The sequence below is a fragment of the Stegastes partitus genome, unplaced genomic scaffold (assembly GCF_000690725.1).
Source record: "Stegastes partitus isolate 25-593 unplaced genomic scaffold, Stegastes_partitus-1.0.2 Scaffold3, whole genome shotgun sequence".
NCBI lineage: Eukaryota > Metazoa > Chordata > Actinopteri > Pomacentridae > Stegastes > Stegastes partitus.
Window position 1 is genome coordinate 1,771,470 of NW_007577734.1, and position 23,491 is coordinate 1,794,960.

Consider the following 23,491-nt stretch of genomic DNA (forward strand, 5'->3'; position numbering starts at 1 on the left):
AATCTCATTTAAATTTTGGCCAAAAGACAATCTAATCAAACGCCAGGCTGAAGACGTTCTTTTAAGTTCAGCTTCTCTCAGATCTTCAGACAGACTGTTCCAGCAGCTCGAGGCACAAAAACTGAAAGTTGTCTCACCAAATGTTTTTGTCCTACGCTTTGGAATGACTAAAAAACTTGTGCTAGGGAACATGATGGACCTCAGGGGAAATGGTTTAAAAACAAGCCAAAAAGTTTCAAATCAATACAGAAACTCAGGCAAACTCAACACAGAGAGTTTTATATTTGACCTTCGAGGATAACAGATCATCTAATATTGAAGAAAACTGGATGTTTATTACTGACTGCCAGTATCATACACAGGACAATATCTGGCATATAGTTGTGTGCAAGTCCAGTGGAGAGACAAGAGCTGCTGCCTAATCCTGGAACAACAGTAAAAAAACAAAACAATGTGAGCATTACTCATTGTCTAGATGATTTTAAAGCCAAAATGCAGCAACAAATGAGGAACACATCCAAGGCAGAAATGCCTCAGACGCTGTATTTCCTGCCTCCTCAGAGACGTTATGGCAATTGTTTGCTCCAACTGCGTCCCCAATGCACTGAAATGCATCCACAAAAATGGACACCGGACCAGACATTGAAATTACATGGCACACAGTCCAAAACAAATCCCTGACACCAGGAATAACGCTAGACTAAGAAACACGAAGGACACCAAGGTCATTCTGCAGCACTGCTGAATCTCTTGCTACATGACTGATGAAGCTAGTTGGGGGCCCCCTGAGATATTTATACGCGAAGGGATATGTGTGCAAAAATGTTTGGTTATCTAGACAGTATTTAAGATGCAGGCCAAAGTTGCAAACTCCAAATACCATTTTTTTTATCAAAAACCACAGCTGAAGCCACACTTGAACCATATCATACAAACAGAGGACAGCATCCAAACCCGCATGCATAACGTTGTGCATCCAACACATGGGGGCTGCCTATATTTAGCTATATATATGCTGAAATACATCAAGACAGGCTGAATATTGGGCTACTGGTTGGTGTTGGTAAGCCGTGGCCGTGCACTGGATCTGTTGAAGGCCCAGGCCGAGATGGATCCGTAAATAGCGACTGACTGCGGTTCCCGCGGGACTCTGCAACACTCTAATTAAGCTCTGTCGCATAATGAGGCTCACTGCTGTTCCGTGTCACTCGATTAGTAGCTTGTGGTCGGCTCAGGCTATAGTTTGGGGTTTGTGGGGGTGGGAGATCACATCTGGGGCAAGGAGTGTAGTAGCACAACAGCAATGGAAGAACTGGCAACTTCGATGTTAAAGCGGCAGTGCTGCAATGGGTCTCCCTGATTAAATTCTAATTACATTTCAAGGGTATTTTATAGAGATCTTGTAACACCACCAGTTTGGACTTTCGGGGTTTGCTGCATTATTTATACTTTGGTGATGAAAGATGAGGATTGAAAGGAATTCGAAGGGGATGTACAGGATCGCCAAACAAGACGAGTAGCGAAATGATCGGTTTGACCTCAGGAAATGATTGACAGGGAAATGAGGGCGTTTTGTTGGAGGAAATATAAGAAAAATATTGTTTAGTTTATCCAAAAGCCAGAAAAAGAAAATATTTTTTAAGATATCAATATAGTAATTTAATATGACATTTAACTACAGGTCAAACAAGGTATTAGAAAAAGTTTGATATTTTTGATTCCATGTAGTGCATCATAGAGAAGGGGAATCCCCGTAGCGTGATGACAATTCTTCTCCCATGTTGCCCTGACTGTCAGGTGAAGGTTTACATACATACATACATACATACATACATACATACATACATACATACATACATACATACATACAGGTTTACATGCCTTACCATGTACGTGAAGTCACATGCCACAAATGTTTGTGGCTTTGTAAGAGGGTGAATGAGAGTTTGGCCTTGGTGCCAGGGACTGCGTGGGTGTTTGTGGGAGCTTTCACGACAAGTGGAAGTGGAAATGTTGACATTTGATTCCCCAGCCAATCAGAGGGTTATCTCGTTGTGTGGGTCTGGCCTGACTGAAGAGGTGGACTACGGTATATATTGACCTCAACCCAGGGCAAAGAATCAGAACAAGCCATCGCAAGGAAAGCAAAGAAAAGCAAGCAACAACAGAATCAACTTGTCTGCAGAAAGACTCTAACTACAAGGCATCATGAAGACTCTGGCTCTCCTTTCCATCTGTGCTCTTCTGTCAGTGTGCTGGTCTATGGGAGGTAAGGACAAACTTCATTGCTGCGAATCCCAGTATTGCTGTCTATGTTATTCAACACAATGTAAGGAACTACAGTATGTTTTACAATTGTGACTTTCTGTCTCTCAGCTGTGGAACCTGAGGTTGTCGTGGACCCTGCTGCTGACACAGCTGCTGAAGCTGCACCTGCCGACCCTGCAGCTGCTGCCTCCGATTCTTCATCTGCTTCGGACTCTTCTTCGTCCTCCGAGTCTGACTCTTCCTCGGACTCTTCAGCATCTGATTCCAACTCAAGCTCAGACTCTTCAGCCTCCGATTCATCCTCCTCCTCCTCATCATCCTCCTCCTCTGAGTCCTCTGAGTCCTCTGAGTCTTCCGAGTCCTCTGAATCTTCTGAATCTTCTGAATCTTCTTCCTCGTCTTCTGAGTCCGACTCTTCCGCCTCTGACTCTTCTGCCTCCGACTCTTCCTCTTCATCATCCTCATCTTCATCAGAGTCAGCCAGTGCTGAGGGTATGTAGCTGTTTTGTTTCCATCGAGAACAGTTGCATGGTTTGGAGTTGGAGAGTTTTCATATGAGTAGAAGAAAACTCAAGAAAAGTCTGACTTTATGATGTTTGTCCTCTCAGCTGCCCCAGTGGTTATGAAGAGGGATCTGGCTGCTGTTCTCCTGAGGAGAAGAAGAGCTGCCCCAGCAGGCGACCTCTCCCCTCTGCAGCTGGAAAGGTACAGTTATTTACTCTAGTTGGATGAAACTGACTCACTAAGAAAGAATACACTTACACATTCTGTTAACTATTGTTTGACTTTACCTTTTCATTTGCCTATTTGGAAATTCATTCTGCAAATTAATGTCAACTGTTGGACCTAGTGTCAAATCATAACTTATTGTTTTACTCGGGTGCAAAAAAAAGTCATTCAGAAACAAAATACAGCATCAAAGTAAAATTGATGTTACACACCATGTAATCCTGTTTCTTTCTCCTTCCATCCAGCCTGAGAGAGGTGTGTGAGCTGAATGTTGCCTGCGATGAGATGGCTGAGACTGCAGGCATCGTCGCTGCATACACCGCCTACTACGGACCCGTCCCTTTCTAAGTTAAAGACTCCTCTTTAGTGCACATGTGAACTGTTGTTTTTTTTTTTTTTTCATTTTGGTATAGAACATTGCAACAACTCCCCTAAGTTCAGACAAGGAGCAGAAAAACAAAACAAAAAAAGATGGGTTTGGCCCATGACATGAAAATAGATGGATTTTTTTTTTTCTATAGGCACAAATCATTGCACAAGTGACCAGCTTTAGTGGTCTTGTATGAAAAGGCCTCTTCCGTGCCTTTAGAGAGAGGCACATGGAAACACAAGCCTGTGAAGTATGCAGTAGCCCACATAACTTTAAATTATTCTTTGCGTCTACAGTATAGTGCAATGAATGGTGCTACAAGTGCAGATGTATTGTATGTTAATGTATTGATGTTTTTATATCATGCTTTAGTCTTACTTTAACTGGTAGTTCTAGTGAGTAGTGGATGTAGTAATGAGTTTTTAGAAGTACTGTAGTTTTAGTAGTAATGTAGTGATAGTGGCAGTGTACAGTATGTGTAAAATGCACATCAGTTATCTGTAATGACTGTAACCACAAATCGCCTCTGGGTTTGAGAATAATAAATTATTTTGTTTTGTGAAATTGTTGTATTGTCTTTAATGCCTGAATGTGTTTTCAATGCTAGCTAAGGAAATATTTTTAAACTTAAACCTTGAACTTGTAGCCACAGGTTGTTGTCCCTTTTGAAGCAGTGGGAACCAAGTTCTTCGAACAAAACTGATATAAGTGTCACCTTCTAATATCAATGCCGCAAACTTGTCCTGTCTAAACTAATTTACGCATTAAGTAGTTCTAACGTTTCAAAGGTTAACAATGTGAAAACTTAGCTTGAAGCATTCTACAAAACATGATGCAAAATCAAATGTCAACATGGCCAACAGTGAATTGTCAGGAACTAAATGTAACTTCCAGAGCTAAAAAAACAAAATGTTCAGATTGCAGTTGTAGTTCCTCAAATGTCCACTTGAGGCTGGCTCCAAAAGCCATTCTGTTGCCATAGACTTTCATAATAAAATCTTCAACTTTACAGCAAAAGTGAACATGTCTACAGCCTGGTTCAAAAACTGGTTTTGGTCTCTGTTGCTAATTTCTTTGTTGATGACAACTGCATTTAGGATTAATTTTTGTATATCTCATAGTTTCAATTGAATTAAAACTTAAAAGTATGCATAATTAAGAATGTGGCCACTATTAAGTGACAGGTGAGTAGCATTACTGGACGCTTTGTGGCCCAGACATGTTTGTATGGTCCACCTCAGCTCCGCTCACATACTTTCCTCTTTCTCATTTTGGGATTAGTTGAGTAAAGTCAGTTAGAAAGATTCAGACACTGCCAATATGGTAACAGTTGGAGCCAACACACTGAGCTTCTAACCCTAAACCACCGTTAGGGTGATGTTCGTCCATTTTACTATGCAGTCTGTGTCTGGAACACAGCACGCACATTGGGGTCAGAGGTAATCGTCAGGTTGTCTGAAAGTTAATTATGCAGCTCTGTTTGGGATCCCAGACGGTTGTTTAAACCCACTGTTCTAAAGTTTTTTCCAGAGGACCCATAATATTGTTTTTGCTTAATGATGAAATACATTTTTTCCCCCTTTTTCCCAAGATGAAACATTGATTCATACATCCACCTTGCTGGCGAGCTGCCATCTTTGTGTGTTGATTCAGAAAACAGAAATGTCTTGCAGCTTCTTTTTTTCTCTAATCTGAGATTGTTAGACGAGTCTTTCGCGATTCTAAAAATACTTTCAGAACAGGGGTTTTAAACAGCACTCTGGGTTTTTCAGACATCACCGACATAGCATCACTAATGTTTTTTTTGGGGGGTTTTAGAGCATTTTTGCTGAAAACAGCTGCTTGCTACTGCTATAAATGACTGTGAGGGTGGTGAGAGAGAACCAAAACAGTGAGGCAGCAGGCATTGACCTCAAGCCGAGGGAAGCTTCAGAACTGGGGTATAATTTCCTGCGGGTTCATCATTAACCTGCTAAATACAAATAGTCATGAACATATACAGTGTCTAAAAAAAGTTATTTACACCCCTTGTCAGTTTTCCCCTTTTTGTTGGTTTTCAACACCAAATCGTGGTCAATTTAGTTTCTTTTTTTAATGGCAAGAAATTACAAAAACAACTCTTCCATGTAAAAGTCAAAACACACTTCTACAAAGTAAAGTCAATTAATAAAATCTATAAAATGTTAAATATGTGGTTGCTTAAGGATTTACCCCCTTTCAAGTAACTCACTTAATTCAACACAGATGCAGCCAACTAGTGCTAGAAGTCACACAGTTAGTGAAATGGATATTATCTAAATGCAATGAATGTGTTTCTAATCCATCTATCCGTCCATTATCTTCCGCTTATCTGGGGGCAGTAGGCGGAGAGGGTTGTCCCAGACTTCCCTCCCCCCTGGCGACGCTTTCCAGCTCTGCCTGGGGGATCCCGAGGCGTTCCCAGGCCAGCCGAGCGATAAAATCCCTCCAGCGGCTTCTGGGTCTCCCCAGAGGCATCCTCTGGAGGTTTTTCCGATGCCCATACCACCTCAACTGGCTCCTTTCGATGCGAAGGGGCAACGGCTCTACTCCGAGCTCCCTCCAGATGTCCGAGGTCCTCACCCTGAGCCCAGCCTTAGGAAGCTCATTTCGGCCACTTGTATCCGCGATCTCGTTCTTTCGGTCATGACCCAAAGCTCGTGATCATAGGTGACGGTTGGGACGTAGATGGACTGGTAAATCCAGAGCTTCGCCTTGTGGCTCAGCTCTCTCTACACCACAATGGTCCAGTACAGCGCCCGCATTGCTGTTGACGCTGTACCAAGCCGCCTGTCCATCTTGCGCTCCATTTTCCTATCACTCGTGAACAAGATCCCGAGATACTTAAACTCCCTCACTTGAGGAAGCAACTTGCCCCCCCCCCCAGCTGTCCGCCCTTCACGCCAGCCTTTACCCTCAAGACAATACGAGTCAAGTTCTTACCCTGCACCAGCACCAGCACGGGAAAACCTCCACACCAGCACCGGCACGGAAAACCTCCACACGAGCACTGGCACGGAAACTCCCCCTCCTGCACCGCCACTGCAACCTGCACACCTGCCCTGGATTCCCTACCTGCCTCCCGTTGCCCCACACCCCCTGGAGTCCCCTAAAATAAACCTATTCCTCCCTTTACTCCCCGTCTCCTCTTCATTTGGGTCTTGCACACACACACCAGGTGGCCACAAGCCATCACAGGTGGGCATAGCACCCGACCCCAATCCTCTGCCCTGAGGGTGGTGGACCCTCTGGGCAGTCCTTCTGCTGCTGTCCATCGAGGTTTTCTGACTCACTTTTTGTCTCGTCCCTCCCCCAGACCCAATTTGCCTTGGGAGATCCTACCAATTCAATTCAATTCAATTCAATTCAATTTTCCATCCACACAGGCTCAGTGCTGTAATTGCAGCCAAAGATGCAATTAATAAATAATGACTTGAAGGAGGTAAATACTAATGCAATCACTTATTTTACATTTTCTATTTTTAAATAATTGGCATTACTTTGTAGAAACATGTTTTCATTTCGACATGAAATACATTTTTTTAAATTCTTGTAAAAAGTGTCTTCACCAGAACGTGAACCAGCAACCGTCTTGCTGTGAGGAAACGGTTCTAACCACCGAGCCACCTTGCAGCCCCTTCAGCATCCAATTATCCTTATATGGCTTGTGCTGTTCCCACAACTACCATGAGATGGCGTTGTTGGTTAATCAAACACATTCAAGTTAACACGAGGACTTAACTCTGTATTTCACTGGAATACATGACAAGCCCACAGTCTGTGGCAAAGATTGCACACTAGATATGGTTTGGAACATTATTTTATAGTGGTGGGTCACTCATTACAAACATACAAAGAGCAGCTGAACATCGTTCAAACCCAGAGAACTTGACTTTATAACCCCACTGGGGAAGTTTCCAAAGATGCCCAATGTCTGATGCTGAATTTATCGGAAATTATGTTCAAAACATTAACAATATTTTCATTTAATGGAATAAAATGCAGCAGTTTAGTTTTATATCACAGCAAACATGTAATAATGTTGTAGTCTACGTACCTTCAAATTAAATTCATAATCAAGGATGGTAACCACTGGGATGAAGGCAAAGAAGCCAACATTTTTTTGGAAAAACTATGTAAAATGGAGAATATGACTATGATTCTGTGACTTGACTATGCTCCTCCTGGTTCTGCACTTTGCTTAAAGCTAATTGGAAGACATAGAGTTCTCTTCAAAACACAAGTCCTAATTCAAGCACACAACATACAGTGAATTTATTCACAGTCTTGTGCATTTGTCCTCTGCAACTAAAGTTAGAGACACTGCACTCTCACATGAATTGAAAGACATATTTTGGAAAATTAAACTGTAGAGAAAGTTACATTTAGTTCATGCAAAAAGATTAAGATAAAAAATGTACTTCATAGAAGTGAATGTGTACTTGACTTCTAAAGCAAATTCAAGATGAGCAAAGAGAAACTTTTTTGCCGAAGCAGAGAGTAAAAACTGCTTCCTGTGTCAAACTCATACACATCATACTGCACAGTAGAGCTCAAACAATGAGGATAATACATTTTTGTGGTGTGAAGCCCCCTTTGATTCTCTTGATTTCTTAAACTAGGTGTTGAAGATTTGAATTATTCTTCCTCAAAACAGTCACAGTGATAACCGATAAGATGAAAAGTGTGTCAGCCTTATCAGCAGGTGTGTGTGTGTGTGCACTCCGGTGACATTGGCACTGTCATAGCAGCGACACACCCCATCACATGCTGAGCAGCTATGTAGACCTGGGATGGGTGCAATGTGCTTCTGTTTTATCACTTTACCAGACAGATCAGCCCCTCTCAGCCATCTACTTACACAGAGAAAGACTCCTGAAGCCCGTAACACCACCTTTCCTTGAGTTCAAACTTAGCCTTAGTTTTCTAAAATTACTAAGCAGGGATTTCTGCATCACTGGAGAGAGAATATACAGAACACAACATGTTTCTGACATCGAGATGCAACTACAATTACTGACTGCCTGGTGTAGATGGTAATGTAACCCTTTAACTCTCACTGGGCCTCACAGGTCAAATGGTGGAAACTATTTTGAGATACCAATAACCTCAACAGTTGTGGCAGCAGTTGAAGCAATAGGTCCTTGTCAGGTTACACATACAGTAAAACTACAGTTTCCTTCTGAATTATTGTGCCCTGCACACCTGTAACTCCAACCAGCATAATGATTCAGACCTTTTACTGCTGTTTTCATAAAAGATAAGCTGAATTTTATGAGGTTAACTGACGGATCTAATGATTTCTAATACACAACCTTTTTAACGTGAAGAGCAGGTTAATGTGGTTTATAGTTAACACATCTGACCTAAAATTTGACTAAATGCAGTTTAATCATCATACAAGTTGGCAATATTCTAAATCTCCTTTAAAAAAAATAATATAACACTCTTTAAAGTGAAAAACAGGTTAATTAGCCGTCATAGTCAGACATTTTCCACTCATTTTAAATAACTGCTATTTCTGAAATCTTCACTTATTCAAACATAAAAACAATGTAGTAATAAGTAAATTTACAAAGGGAACAACAGTTAAGTGTTATATTTTGTTTTCCTACCAAAACTGTAATTTTTTAACATGGTGACCTACAGTTTACATCCTCGAGCTTCTGACTGGAGAGTTTTACAGATGCTCCCTAGCAACCACCTACAACAGTACTTAAATTTTGATGGTACAACACAATTGATAAATCGCTAGTTTGAAACCAGTTAAAAACTAAGAACTAAAAAATAGCACATTAATCAAAAACAAATTAATAAGCTGCCAGTAGGTGATGCATAAAGACTGAGGTCCTTCCTGTATACAGCAACTGTGTGTGTGTGCGTTCCCTGTAGCAATGAGTGCCAGTCGACCATGTGGAAATTCTCGTGGTTGTTGTGTCGTGCAGTTTTGCACAGTTGTGCAGCCTCTATATTGACATATTGATAATCCATCTCATGTTCTTTACACATGGCTCGCTGACATGTGACAGTACAGTGGTCAGCACAACAATGGAAGTTTCCTGGACACTGGCTTTGCCAATCCAGACACTTAAAAAGCAAAATAATACAATACTTACAAATGCAACAGTATAGTCCTGAACTGCAGCTAGAAGACTACCTGACACTCCAAAAGACAGCTGTTACAAAAAAAAATATGAATCATTATTGATAATAGTGGTGATACTGATAAAGTTTATGATATTTTAAGGCAAAGACCTTCTTTCTTTCTCGGAACACTTTGGACTCTTCTTTACATATGTTCACTCCCACCTTGTTTTACTCAGAAAACCTTAAGATAACACTGATAGTAGGGTAATAAATACTGGGTCAGCATGCATATAGATATCTAGTGGTTTCTGACAGGAAGATTCCAAACTGACTCATTCTGTTTTGTACAATTTTATTATTTTTTTTAAACTTTCACATGGTATTTTGGAGAAACAATACACAGCTCAAAATTAAACAATAAATGTCAAAAACATACAGTCAGATGTTCATCATCTAATTTCAGACCACATATTCCTTGAATACAATTATCTTTTCAATTACAAAGTAATTTTACACCTTAAAATGATGCGTTAAGGATTTCAGTGTGTCTCTTACACAGTTTCAAAAGAAAGTCTTTGTAAAAAAAAAAAAAAAAAAAGAGGAACCCTGATAGAAATGTTGAAATGTGACAAGTTTGTGTCTGTCAACTCAAACCTGCACTCTGCCTGGTAGGTTTTGTGTATCATGACTGTATACTCGGGCATAAAGGCCATGGCATCTTTAGGACAGAATAATACAAACTGACAGGTTGTGCCGATGAAATACAGCCACAGAGCTTCATATTCCTCATTTCAAATCACAGATATTGCCTTTGTTCAGTTTTCATTTTACATGTACCATACACCAAATATCTCTATTATATATTGTATCTTTAAATAAAACCCAATAACCATGTTTAAGGAGATCATTTTAAATGATATTTTATTTTTTTAGGCTGTCAAAAGGGCAATTTGGCCATCAAACTCAAATATGGAAAGACAGGTCTGGTAATATTCTACGGTTTTTAAACTATCCACAGATCCCATTTAAAGACCAAATCCAATGTTGACTGATTGTACGAACACGCGACATCAGTGTAGCCAAGCCCTGATTTTCCTCTGTCATAAAGCCCCACTATTATCCTAGTAGACTGAGAGTTTACAGCCATGGTAACTGTGAGATTATACTTTATCAGCACATTGCGCTATTAGTGAAATGATGCAAAAGTCAGCCTGCTAATACGCTCATATATTCACCATCACAACAAACTGCATGATAACATTTCCTTGTTACTACTGAAAAAAAAGTTAAGATGAAGTCCTGACCAAAAATATATGTAAGAATGTCATATGGTCAAATAGTTGAGATATTTCAGCACAGACGAAGATGTTGGACTGAGTATTGTCAGCATTGTCATTTCTAGAGTCCTGCCCCTGGAATTTATCTCACAAATGATGTTGCTTAAATTACTCACTAGAAAATCAAATGTGTATTAATCTGCAGATTTAAACAGTTAACAATAAATGTTCTAGCTTCTTCTTTTCAGCAATGATTGCTTAAAAAAACAAACAAAAACAGCACCCAGCTGTTTTTAAAAAATAAAAGTAAAAAATAAAATAAGCCTATAAAAAATGGATTAAATTTATTATTTAATTGCTGTTTTTCCATCTCAAAGTCCCTCTACAGCAAGTCTGGCCATTCAGTAGCCATCTTGGTAATGCCACTGGGCAGTGGTTTTGGGCTACCAAGACTATATTCTGATCTAAATAAATGGAGAGAATTTCAGTGGCTACCATGACAAAAAAAGCTACATACATAGAATCACTTGTCAAATCTAAGTTTGGTTACTTCATGTAAATTTCTTTCAAACTTCTATCAAACATATGCACAGTTTCACGACCATACGATTTGGTTCTGTAGTTTTTTAACAGATGATTTGGCTTCGATTTTGGGGAAAGGGGTGGGATATGTGTCAGACAACTCCCATCTTTGTTGTTACAGAAATCTGTCATAAATTTCTATTCAGGATTCTTTTGGAGATGAGTTTCTACTCTATGACTTGTCAATACAACTTCAACAAGATCAAAGTGACCTGAGGCAACAGACAGGGTAAATCAGAAAGTATTTAACAACAAACTAGCCTGCTGTTAGTTTTGGTCTTTTCATGGAATCCATAGATTACAATCCCCGTCCTTTAAAGGCCACTTAACTTAACACATATTGCATGCATTTGTCATTTTCTCCGTCTGACAGAAATCTTGATACAGTGACATAGTCTCATGTTACACAAAACAATCTATTAAAAATAATAGTATAAATAATTTGGAACTCGCAGTTGCCTAAATGTATTTGGTTCTTGTGCCATGACCAGTATCTTTCTTTGCCATCATCCGCACAATGTCACACAAATACAATAAATACAAAACCTCAAAGCTGGGTCATTTTCAGAATCTTCAGCTCTATCTTTATCTCATCTTCTACTTCTTTCTCAGGGCTCATTGCTGGGTTGTCATACACCGCTGTATGTGCTTTCTTGTTCTTTTCCACAGATTCTTGTACTCTGTGTTCTTGGTTGTCAGATGCCACTTGGCAGCATTTGCAGCAGCAGCAGCATTTGGCAGTAATCACACCAACCACTTTGTCCCAGGGAGCCAGGGAGTGGGCCCAGAGAGGGAGGAAGTCCCAGGATCGCAGTGCTGCAGGCAGGCAACTAGGTTTCCGTTCCTGCAGTGTGTTGATCACCATGATGGCGATCAGCAGGACGACTACAGGTACACCAACGCCCACCAGCACCTGCCAACCGGCCAGCGACAGGCTGAATACGAAGAGCGGCAAAATGAAGAAGCAGCAGATGATGTAGACAGCAGCGAACCAGCGGTATTTGGCAGTGATGCTGCCCAGACCTTTAGCCAGCCGGATGGGGATGCGAGTGAAGGGGATTGGATACCAGAGCATGATGCCAGTGATGTTGAACAAGAAGTGCACAAGGGCAATCTGGAATAATCATGAACAAACTTTATTGATTCTCTTTATTTTTGCCCATTTAACTAAACAATATACTATTACATATAAAAATAAGACACAATTTAAGTGCATTTATGCACCTTTTTACAGTATCAAGGAAGCCATTTTAATTTTATTTATTTACTAAAAGCTTTTTATATTTTACTTGTCTGTTATTTCCTACTTGTTTCTGTTCATTTTTGTGAAAAGAACTGTGCTATTCGTTGCTAAATACTTATAGGTGAAACAAGCAGCATTCAACTGGTACATAACTCCCTTACAAATATGTAAATCGTCTCCAAGAGCACAGAAGTTTTCATTAAAAATTAATAATTACTTGGATCTGCTTAGTCGTTCTTTAAGGGGAATTACAATTTTCCCTTTTATCTCTCCCGAGGTGTGCTGTCATTTTCAAGAAACGTCATAGGAACAACTAAAGCACCCAATTTTCCTACCAGTTTATACCAAAACCACTACTTCCTTAGCTGTCATAGTTAAAGATATCCCTTATGGGCTATGATGCAGTTAAAATGTTGGTCATTTGAATTTTGGTCGTCCTAAATGTGACAGTAAACATAAAAGATATGTTCAGTTAAACCGGCTAGATTTTTCAAATGAAACATATATTTATGATGATGTTTACATAAAGATAAATAAACTCAAACTTAACTCAAATATCTCTGACAAAACACAATAAAATCTATATTAAAATCTACTAAAAAGACGTTTGTGAGAGTGTGAATAACTGACCTGTAGAGCGTTTGCCAGTGTGTCTCCAGGACTAGCCATGGCTGCAAGAATGGCTGTGGTGGTGGTGCCAATATTTGAACCCAGGGACAATGGGTACGCTCTCTCTATGCTGATGACACCGATACCTATTCAAACAAAAGAGATGCTCATTTGAACACATCATTTCGCATTTACAAAACCAGGGAATTATAGTTATTAGCTTTAATTCTTGGTGATGATAAATAAACAAAGCCACCAAGAAAAGGACAGTAAGCAAGTAAAGTGTGTGTGTGTGTTCACTAGATCCCTCTCTACTCTATTTAGCCTGTTCTCCTAGAGAAGGGATGTGTTTTACTCCCTACGATGTCACATAAAGAACACACCATGTATTTATGGGAAATCATACGTTTTTTTAAATAAGAAACACATAGAGATGATAAACAAAATGACTGATTTGATTGACCTCACCAACGAGTGGAGTAATTGCAGAAGTAAACACCGAACTGCTCTGCACAATGAAGGTCATCGCTGCTCCCACTAAAATGGCAATGTAACCCGTGACCCAGCCGAATGGAAACGGGAAATCTGCACACACACACACACACACACACACACACACACACACACACAGAAACACACATACAAACATTCATGTATTAATAACCAGTGCGTCACATCCAGTTGATTGAAATCACAGTGTGCAGTGCTGCTCACCTGTGTTAAGGATCTTCTTGATGACTGTAGCCACCTGTCCCTTCAGCATGGAGTTGAGCAGCTTGACGATGAGGACAAGGCAGGAGCAGAGCACCAGCAGAGAGATCGCCAGCAGGATCAGACCCACCGCCAGGTCGGACAGATTCACGTCCACAAAGAGGTGGGTACCTGAGGACACACATATAACACATATAATCACAGGAACCAAATATATGCTAATCACTATGTCTGACATGAAAAGATTATTGTCACTATTAAAACGAAAGATCATCCTTTTTTAAAATTCAGTGGAGTCAAAAGACAGTCTTACATTTCTGCACATTGTATGTCATAGAAATGTTCTTCAGTGTGAAGGTGTTGTTGCCGTCATGCCAGCAGACAGTTGGAGAGGTGCAGTTCTCTGGGCCAGGAACCGTCACATTCATTAAGGTCTGAAACACATAGGCAGTTTGACATTAAAGGTTTTAATGTCTGAACATTATAGAATATTCTCTATGTAATTACCAAGCTGTTGCCTTACTGTGTTGGTGAAGGTTCGGCACCATGTCTTGATAAGGCTCTTATTTCTGGCTTCTGGGTCTCCGGTGGCAATCCCGCTAATGACCGACTCATCCAGCTGAGTCAGAGGGAAAGAGAAAAAACTGTGTAGAAATGTGCAACTATGACAAAGATAACAACCCTACTTAATGGAATCTTATCTCTCTGATAGTGATATTGGCATAAAAACAACACAATTAGCATGATAGCAAACATACATAATCATCTTCCAGCAAATAGTTCGGACTTCATGTGTAATGCCTCTACCAATGTATTGTCTTCAGCTTCTGTGGAAATTTAGAATTGCCCTTTTTAAAAAATATCCAGTAAAGGCAGGATTAACCAACCTACTACAGCAACATTACTTCCTTTCACAATATGACATCATTGTGAGTCCAATTAAAAATGTTGTTTCGTCAAAATAAATAGTATATTGATCCTCAACATTATGACCAGCCAAAATCTAAGCCAAGTGCCTGTCATGTTTTTTTGCATAAGTAACAACAACATGATCATCCTGACATCGTACCTGTATGATGGATTCAGTGAGGGGGTCAGTGATCACATTTAACAGCTCTGGGGCCTCTCCACTCTGGATTTTGAAGGAGTCGATGATGAGCTTGGTGACCTCGTACAGATAACCAGTGGCGACCTCCAGAGGCAACAGCACCAGCACAGAGAGCCAGTTAAAGAAATCGTGTACTGTGGCTCCTGCAAAAGCCCTGGGTGCATTGTGAAAAGGGGAAGATAAATGCGAGTACAAAACAGCCGTTGATCTTTCTAATGAAATTGCCATCTAGGAAAGAATTTAGCAGCTAATCCTAAGTACTTACGCAGTAATAATCCTTGTCCAAATGTGATGGTTTTGTCTTTTTTTTTTTCAAAGCAAACTTGAGGATCATGAATTATAAATTAAATATGACATGGTGGTTATCAGATAAAGGAGAAGAATTAATTTTGTAGATTAAACATTAAAGAGTTAAGTGGTTGTAATTATTCTTGCTCCTCAGAGATAATAACACCCTTTTAATACCATGACCCACAGCTCAAAAAGGTCAATTTTCTTAGTTCATTAAAAGATGACATTTTGAAAATGGAAGGATAATAGTTTCTGTGATACTTAAGTGACAGACTCAAATGTCAAACTTATGAGGTGTCTAGTTCACCTAATTTTGGAATTTGTACAAATGTATCAGGGTAGAACTTTATAAAAAATTTAATAATTTCTGTTTCCTTTTCATAACAGGTCAATGTACATGGCTGCTAAAGAAATAAAGCTGAATTCATCACGGTGCTTCTGTAGACACTGATGCAGGATGTTAGCAAGATTTGTCCAGTTCATAACTGCATTGTAGCACAGAGTGGAGATTTTGGATTTTTCTGAGATTTCCTTTCATGAGACACAAAATTATTACCTGCGAAATGTGCTGCGGTCACCAGCCTGCGTCGTGGCAACTAATGTGTTGGTGACGGAGGTGCCAATGTTGGTGCCCATGATGATAGGAACGGCCACCTGGACGGTCAGCACTGTCGAAGCACACAGGCCTCCTTCAACATTTCCCCCTCAGCTCCAACATTTATATATTCTGTCCACGTCTGTATCTGTGTGTGTGTGTGTGTGTGTGTGTGTGTGTGTGTGTGTGTGTGTGTGTGNTGTGTGTGTGTGTGTGTGTGTGTGTGTGTGTGTGTGTGTGTGTGTGTGTGTTGGGGCTGCTACTCACGTCCAGAGGAGACCATGCTGACAACTATTGAGGAGGACGTGGAGGAGCTCTGGACCAACAGAGTGACCAGAACTCCAATAACCAGACCAGCCAAGGGGTTAGACAGAACTGTGTTGTCTTGAAAGATGTCGCCTGCTGTTTTACCTGGAGATCAGCGCATGTGAATTCTCAAAAAATGACTTCTGCTCAGGGGAGTGACTGAGTACAAACCGTGGTTTATCACTCTGTATGTGTAAAGTGAAATTAACACAAGCTGCTGGAGTTTCAGGATTACACTCTCGTGGCTTAATGGGGCTCTATCTACAAATTACCTGCTGTGATAAAAGACATATATCACACATTTTTATGGTTCAACATGACATCACGAGTTCAGCGGGTTTACCTCCAACAAGCTGGAAAGCTGAGCTGAGGATGTCGAGGGAACAGATGAACATGTAAAGGAAACCCAGCAGCAGAACGATCTTCCCCACTGACACAAACACTCTCAGCAGCTTCCCTTTGGTATCCAAAGCTGAAGCAGACAGAAACAGATGAAGAAAAATAGACGGGATCAAATACAGTTAGGTAAAAATCACACTCAAGTGGCAGAAATTAAAAAGGGGGGGAAAAAATGTTTTTTCAGTATTTAAAGGTTTTTTCTCCCCTTTTGCCTTATTGTCAACTCTATGGGGGAGAACAACAGAAACAGTGGGAGGTAAAAAGGATGATAGCAAACAACTGGATATTAATTAGGATTTTTTGTCATTAAGTGGCATGCATCTTAGACAACAAATCAGACACAGAAACATTTATATTACAAATTATGTTTTATAAAAACATTATTCTCATACATTAGTACTTATATATTCTACTTTAACGTTTCACCTTCCGCTCTGTTGCATTAGTTTGAAATGTGTTCACTCAACAGAGACTGTGCCTCATTTATCTTAACTTTAACATAATTTCTATTGCATGTTGGAGTAGATTTTAGTCTGTTCGTCTGACTATAGTACCTGGATCATATCAAGTGTTATCTATGACAGCTACACAACTACAGTGTGCAGCAGTGTTTTCAATTCTTTAGAGGTTTGCAGATGAGATGAGATTTAATGTGACTTTTCTGATGCTGATGGACAGAAGAATAAAAAAAATTAAAAAAACACCCTCTATGTAAAAACAGTGATCTGGATTAATGACAAATATAAAATACTAAAATCATGTTTAGATATGGGCTGCAGGGAGGCGCAGTTGGTTAGCGCTGTTGCCTCGCAGCAAGAAGGTTGCCGGTTCGCGTCCTGGTGGGGGCACCGGAATCTTTCTGTGTGGAGTTTGCACATTCTCATACAGCGTGGGTTCTCTCTGGGTTCTCCGGCTTCCTCCCACACAGTCTAAAAACATGTTGAGGTTAATTGGTGATTCTAAATTGTCCGTAGGTGTGAATGTGAGTGTGCTTGGTTGTCTGTCTCTAAGTGTGACGACCTGTCCAGGGTGTCCCCTGCCTTCGCCCTAAGTCGGCTGGGATAGGTTCCAGCCCCCCCGCGACCCCTAGTGAGGATTGAGAAGTGTACAGATAATGGATGGATGGATGTTTAGATATTTATTTACCCATTTTAACAGGACACACTTAAAAGTGAAGTAGATTATCTTTGAGAAGCTGAGGGGTTTTAATTGATTTAAACACACCTTACAATAAAGGTCCATGAAAACAGTGTCCACAAAAAAAAAACACATTATTTAATTTTTTTTGTTCAGCATTTTCAGACAATAAAATATGAAAACTTCCAAGAGGTATGTATACATTTATAGGCCCCGTAGCAAAACATAAATTCCGATTTGCTATACTGTGTATACTTTGCATTATACTACGTCATGCTGTGCAGTATGTGATTTACAGCTATTTAATGCTCTATCTGACTGCATCAAGTCAATGGATTTGTAAATGTAAATGTCATTACTGATCGTGTGTACATCTAATCAGAACACACATACACGTTCCTTCACAAACACAAGAGTAAGGCAGCACTTGTACTATTGTAAATGATACACAGGTATATTAGGAGTTTTCACCTGACCACGGGACCCCTGTGTCCTTCAGTTCTGGCAGGTCCCATGGGTCCATGTCCTCCGTCTCCTCAATCAAAGCCACAGTGGAATGTGCAGGGCTGGCTTTGACTTTTACAACAGACAAGAGATTTATATTCATTTACTATCGTTTTTACACAGCTGCATGTTTTTGTTATCCAAATCCAACAATATCTGCCATTTTTCATTCAGTATAAAAAATACCTTTGCTTTTATGTCCATGTTGCTCGTTTTGGTCCTCCTTGCTTTTGTCTTGAGGGTCCATTTGCTGCAAAAAAGAAAGAAAGAAACATATATAAAGATTTAATTCCAAAAGATTATATATTCATTGTTGAAAATGTTATAACATTTTCATTTGTCAGTATTAAAAGGTGACAAATGACTCTATGTTCAAGTCTGAGGATGAGATGTCAGTAGGAAAATGGTAACTTTCTCATTTTGAAACAATATAAAGATATCGCTGTTTAATAGTTCATAAATATCACATATACACACATGCAATCCCGCACACACACACACATTTCCCCTCACGTGCTATTGTATCGATCTTACTGTCACATGCTCCAGTTGCAGTAAAATTCCATTCACAGTATGACACAGAAGGCGAAACTGATACAATGTTAACAAAGAGTTACACGTACACTGGGATAGACTTCATCAGTTCGCTATTTGGATGTTATTCATTAACTACTGATAAAATCCCTGTACCTCTGTGTGAAATGTATTAAAGCCCTATTTTCTATAATTTCATGTCTATAACAGGTTTATGACACAGTCTTTAGTAAACATTTATGTTTTGTCCATTTTAATCATTTTCCAGCAATTTTCAGTTTGTTCAGTCATCATACAGTGAAGAAATTCCTGATTAATAATAATAAAGTTGTTAATCTGAGTTGCACTCTGAGGTCAGTTACCAAACCCATCAATTTAATTTACAGAAACAGGCAGTAACTTTAAATTATGCATTTGAAAAAACAAAAACAAAAAAAAACACAAGATGCTTTCTCAAGTCAACAAAGAAATTTTACATTTCATGTTCTTGCATTTCATGTACCTTTGATGCATAAAGGCTTTTGATTTCTTTCATAGTAAAAAAACAAACAAAAAAACATTAAAATGATATCCAGTTTTCAGATGATGGCAATATTGAAGCATTCAAGCTAATGGAAAGCAGCTTGTCCTCACCTGTGGCAGGTGTAGCGAGTCCATGCTTCGTGTGTGCTCAGCTCACCTGGGCCTCAGGTTTTAGAAGCGTTGCCTCCCCGCAGACAGAGCAGAAAGGTGTGGGAGGAGGTCAGTAGAGGTCAGGAGAGAGGGTGATGTGCAGCTTTCACATCACCAGGAACACTTCTGTCTCATAGATAAGATGAGCACACCTTTCAGACCTTGATTAGTCTTACCTGACACGGCTTTAATCTCCAGCTGTGTTGCAATCCGACTCACATTGTACCTGATAAGTTGGTGATGCCTCCCTTCACCTGGACATCTACACCTGCTTCTGTTAAACTTTAAATACTTTGCAGGTTTTTGCACCTGAGACTCAAAAGAAATTCTATAGTTTTGTTAGTCCAGTTTGAAAACACGTCCATCCATTTAAGTTTTTAAAAAGTCCTTTGGGGGAGGGGGGGAATGTATTTCTTGTATCCATTAAAAAATAGAACTTAGTCCCATCTCGTATGTGCAGTCCTCATAGTGATGTTAGCTCCAGCTGATGGACCCTGAGGTTAATAATGACAGAGAGAGTGGCTTCGCTGGCTAAAGTTTATCTAGAGCACATGGGGGCTGTGTGGGTGCACAGTGCCATACAGGCCTAATTTGAGTTCGTGAATGCAGCTATCTTCTAATTTGGAGGCATTTTATAGCAATCTATTGATTTTCTTAATACGGCTACCCATTGCTCAATACTTCATAATATCAATGATCTGAGTTTAGACCTATAAAACTATTGATGAACTTAGAAAAATCAGTCTGGGTCACAATGATGTACAGAATGTCCATGGAAGTTGTGACCTAACAATGTGTGGTAAGGACAGGAGGGGAATCAAACAAACCCTCTGACAGCCTCTTTGTCTCACACTGTTACAGTCATCATCACTGCCCCTGATGTGCCACGACAAGCATCAATGGGATTTTTCCATTTTTGGTTCCTGTCCTCACACACACCCAGTTGCCAGTTTATTACATTACTAAAACTAAAGCAGTCCAACAGTCCTACATCCTGCATTCATGAATTTTTAATGTTCAATTTCACAGAGGTGCTGATATAATTTTGTACTCATGTACCCAAACAAGCTTATAACTATTTATTGGGGAGGGGGGGCAGCACACATTAATCAAAGCTAACATCAGTGCCAGTGTGCCAGGGTTGGCTCAGCAGGTAATTTGCACCCATGGCCCTGACATATCATACCAGAGTGACCCAATTAAGTACCAGTCTGATTTGCTCAAGCACCCCTACATTGACATAAAGACACCGGTGCCACTATTGGTTGTCACAGTCGCCCCTCTGTAGCCCAATGCACCAAAGTACCCATCTGCTCAGCCCAAAAGCCTGCCTGATGGACCCAGCTGCTCCCTGGGTATGGCTGTGATTGGTTGGCTTTGGTTTGACCTTAACCCTGCAGATGAGCTGCTCCATCACACATACCCACACAGATCAAGCTCAAATGATTTTTAGTCTCTGCTCATGTAGTATAACTGAATGGATAATAACTGGGGCAACAAAGGGAAGAATTCACCTCTATTATTAGGTGTATCAATAAAGATTAGACTATTGATTGTGATCTAGTTTCTGTATCTTCTGTCTATTACTCCCTGTACCAGATTAGGAAAAACAAATGTACAGTAATGGCTTTCAAAAGTTTTTTTTTGTTGTTGTTGTTGTTTTTTTTAACTTTTAATGAAAACACATACAGCCTATGCGGAAACCAAAGTCTTCATTGTCAGTTTGCAAGTGCAACAGCATCACCTAGGCACCATACAATGCTATTACAGCACCATGCTATTCTATTCTTATTGACAACTTTTAGATGTTAATCTAACCTAATGTATGCAGAAATGCAAGTTTCCATCAGTCAATTAGAACTGAAGGCATTTCTTGGATGAGAGATGAAATGTCTTCAAAAATCGAAAACAAAGGTCCTCTTGAATTCTACGACTGTTTACACAGACATATACTCTGTCAATCATGTTCATTCAGCATAGACATGTGAGTTCCCTTGCTGCTTTGAAATAGCGAGTTAACTGCACTTTAGTTGATTTATTATGTCAAAGTCAAATTATGATTTGTGCAAGTGTAAAAATAAGTTAAATCAACTGAACTTGACATAATATAATACAATAATATATAATATAGATAATAATTTCAACAAACAAACAAAAGGATCACATTGAAAATATCTACCTTTAGTTCATTTAGTTACTGACCTAGAAAAAACGGAAGCGCTGAACTGCCACTCCTCAAAAAAAAAAAAACAACAACAACATCAACGGTTCAGTATCTCCTTACAGTAAGTATAAGTACTATAAGTAGTATAAGTATTTATCTCGTTATAAAGAGAAACGTTTCACATTAAAACGAGATAATATTTATCACCTTATAATATGAAACCATATCACGTTTGAGAAAACGGCGGGCGGAGCACGGATAAACGGAGGGATATTTATTCATTTACATACATACATATACATATTCATTTACACGATTTGATTCATGCTTGGGTTGAAGCATGGTGGGTTCCATACACGAGAGGCACTCTTCTGATACACTATGATTTCGTAGAAACTTCAACGGTGGGGTACCGCGGTGAAATTAGTTTGAAGTTGAATATTGGATATTCGCGCTCCGCGGAGTCAGCGGCGTCTTGCTCACAGTTGATACGATTTACAGACTCAGACTTCGGCTCGCTCCTCTCGGCTGCATCGCCACCCAACCAGCGACATTTCACTAGGGACCGTCAACGAATTTCTGAACCAAGAACCCTTGAGCTATCAAAATTAATACATTTTCTATTTTGTGAACTCGTGAATAAAAACCAGTATGGATATATTCAACTGCACTGGACAGATGAGACACACCAATTTATTTTCAATTTTAGCCTTTGTAATATTTTTTATGAATTATTATATTCATTAATTATGAATATTCTTCAATAGCTTCCTTGTCATGTGACCCACTGACTCCAATCAGTGTCAAATTATTCAAATACACTTGACAGATAAGGCACACCCTTTTTTATTACATTTTATCCTTTGTAATGATTTTTATGATTATTTATATTCATAAATTATGAATATTCTTCAATAGCTTCCAGGTCATGTGACCCACTGGCTTCAAATCCGTGTCAAATTACTCAGCTACTCTGGACAAACGAGGCACACCAATCAATTTTCAATTTGAGCCTTTTGCATATTTTTGTATGAATTATTATATTCATAAATTATGAAGATTCTTCAATAGCTTCCAGGTCATGTGACCCAGTGACTTCAAACCAGTGTCAAATTACTCACCTACTCTGGACAAACGAGGCACACCAATTTGTATTCCATTCTAGCCATTTTAAGAATTTTTATGATTATTTATATTCATAAATTTTAAATATTCTTCAATAGCTTCCTTGTCATGTGACCCACTGACTTCAAATCAGTGTCAAATTACTCAGCTACTCTGGACAAATGAGGCACACCAAATAATTTTCAATTTTAGCATTTGTAATATTTTGAATGATTATTTATATTCATAAATGATGAATATTCTTCAATAGCTTCCAGGTCATGTGACCCACTGACTTCAAATTAGTGTCAAATTACTCAGCTAGAAGCTAAAGGCATTTCCACGTAGCAGGGCTGCCTCCGTGCTTCCCAGCGTACCTGTCTGCCCCTCGCGGCTCCAGACGGCTGGCTAGTCCAGTCCTGTCAGGGCCCGCCACTGTGTGTTGTTACAGTGCACAGCAGGTCGGAGTGAAAGTGAGGCCATATCCACTCAGCCAGACTGCCTCTGAGGTCGGTAAAGTTGGAAAGATATTCACAGATTCGGACTTCCGGCTTCAATAACTTATTAGTGATACGTTGTCAAAACATAAACGAGGCATCCTTCCCATCGTTGTAAGGTAGACAGTGTGCTACAAGCCCAGTTTTATCAAAAGTAGCTGTGTTTCAAGCTGCAGAAATAACATTGGTGTCAATGAGCAGCCGGCTGTGAGACGAGTGGATAGGGACCGTCTGCAAATTGCAAAACCGCTACAGCAGCGAAGAGAAACACTACACAGATATTCAA

At 39.7% G+C, this 23,491-nt stretch overlaps 2 protein-coding genes across 2 annotated transcripts; one reads left to right on the plus strand and one right to left on the minus strand.

Moving 5' to 3' along the window:
* Positions 1-2,067: 2,067 nt before the first annotated feature.
* Positions 2,068-3,931, plus strand: bglapl (bone gamma-carboxyglutamate (gla) protein, like). The gene is made up of 5 exons (XM_008277469.1): positions 2,068-2,079; positions 2,125-2,269; positions 2,377-2,760; positions 2,877-2,973; positions 3,243-3,931. Exons 2-5 carry the CDS (start codon positions 2,209-2,211, stop codon positions 3,343-3,345), a joined length of 645 nt encoding a protein of 214 aa, XP_008275691.1. The 5' UTR covers positions 2,068-2,079; positions 2,125-2,208; the 3' UTR covers positions 3,346-3,931.
* A 7,947-nt stretch (positions 3,932-11,878) lies between these two features.
* LOC103354185 (sodium-dependent phosphate transport protein 2B-like) lies at positions 11,879-19,425 on the minus strand. The gene is made up of 13 exons (XM_008277480.1): positions 19,402-19,425; positions 18,421-18,484; positions 18,202-18,306; positions 16,538-16,666; positions 16,156-16,299; positions 15,850-15,961; positions 14,964-15,156; positions 14,418-14,513; positions 14,208-14,328; positions 13,898-14,065; positions 13,652-13,768; positions 13,205-13,329; positions 11,879-12,445 (listed from the first exon to the last, which is right to left on the minus strand). The coding sequence occupies exons 1-13, from the start codon at positions 19,423-19,425 to the stop codon at positions 11,879-11,881; spliced, it is 1,965 nt and encodes a 654-aa protein (XP_008275702.1).
* Positions 19,426-23,491: the final 4,066 nt, after the last annotated feature.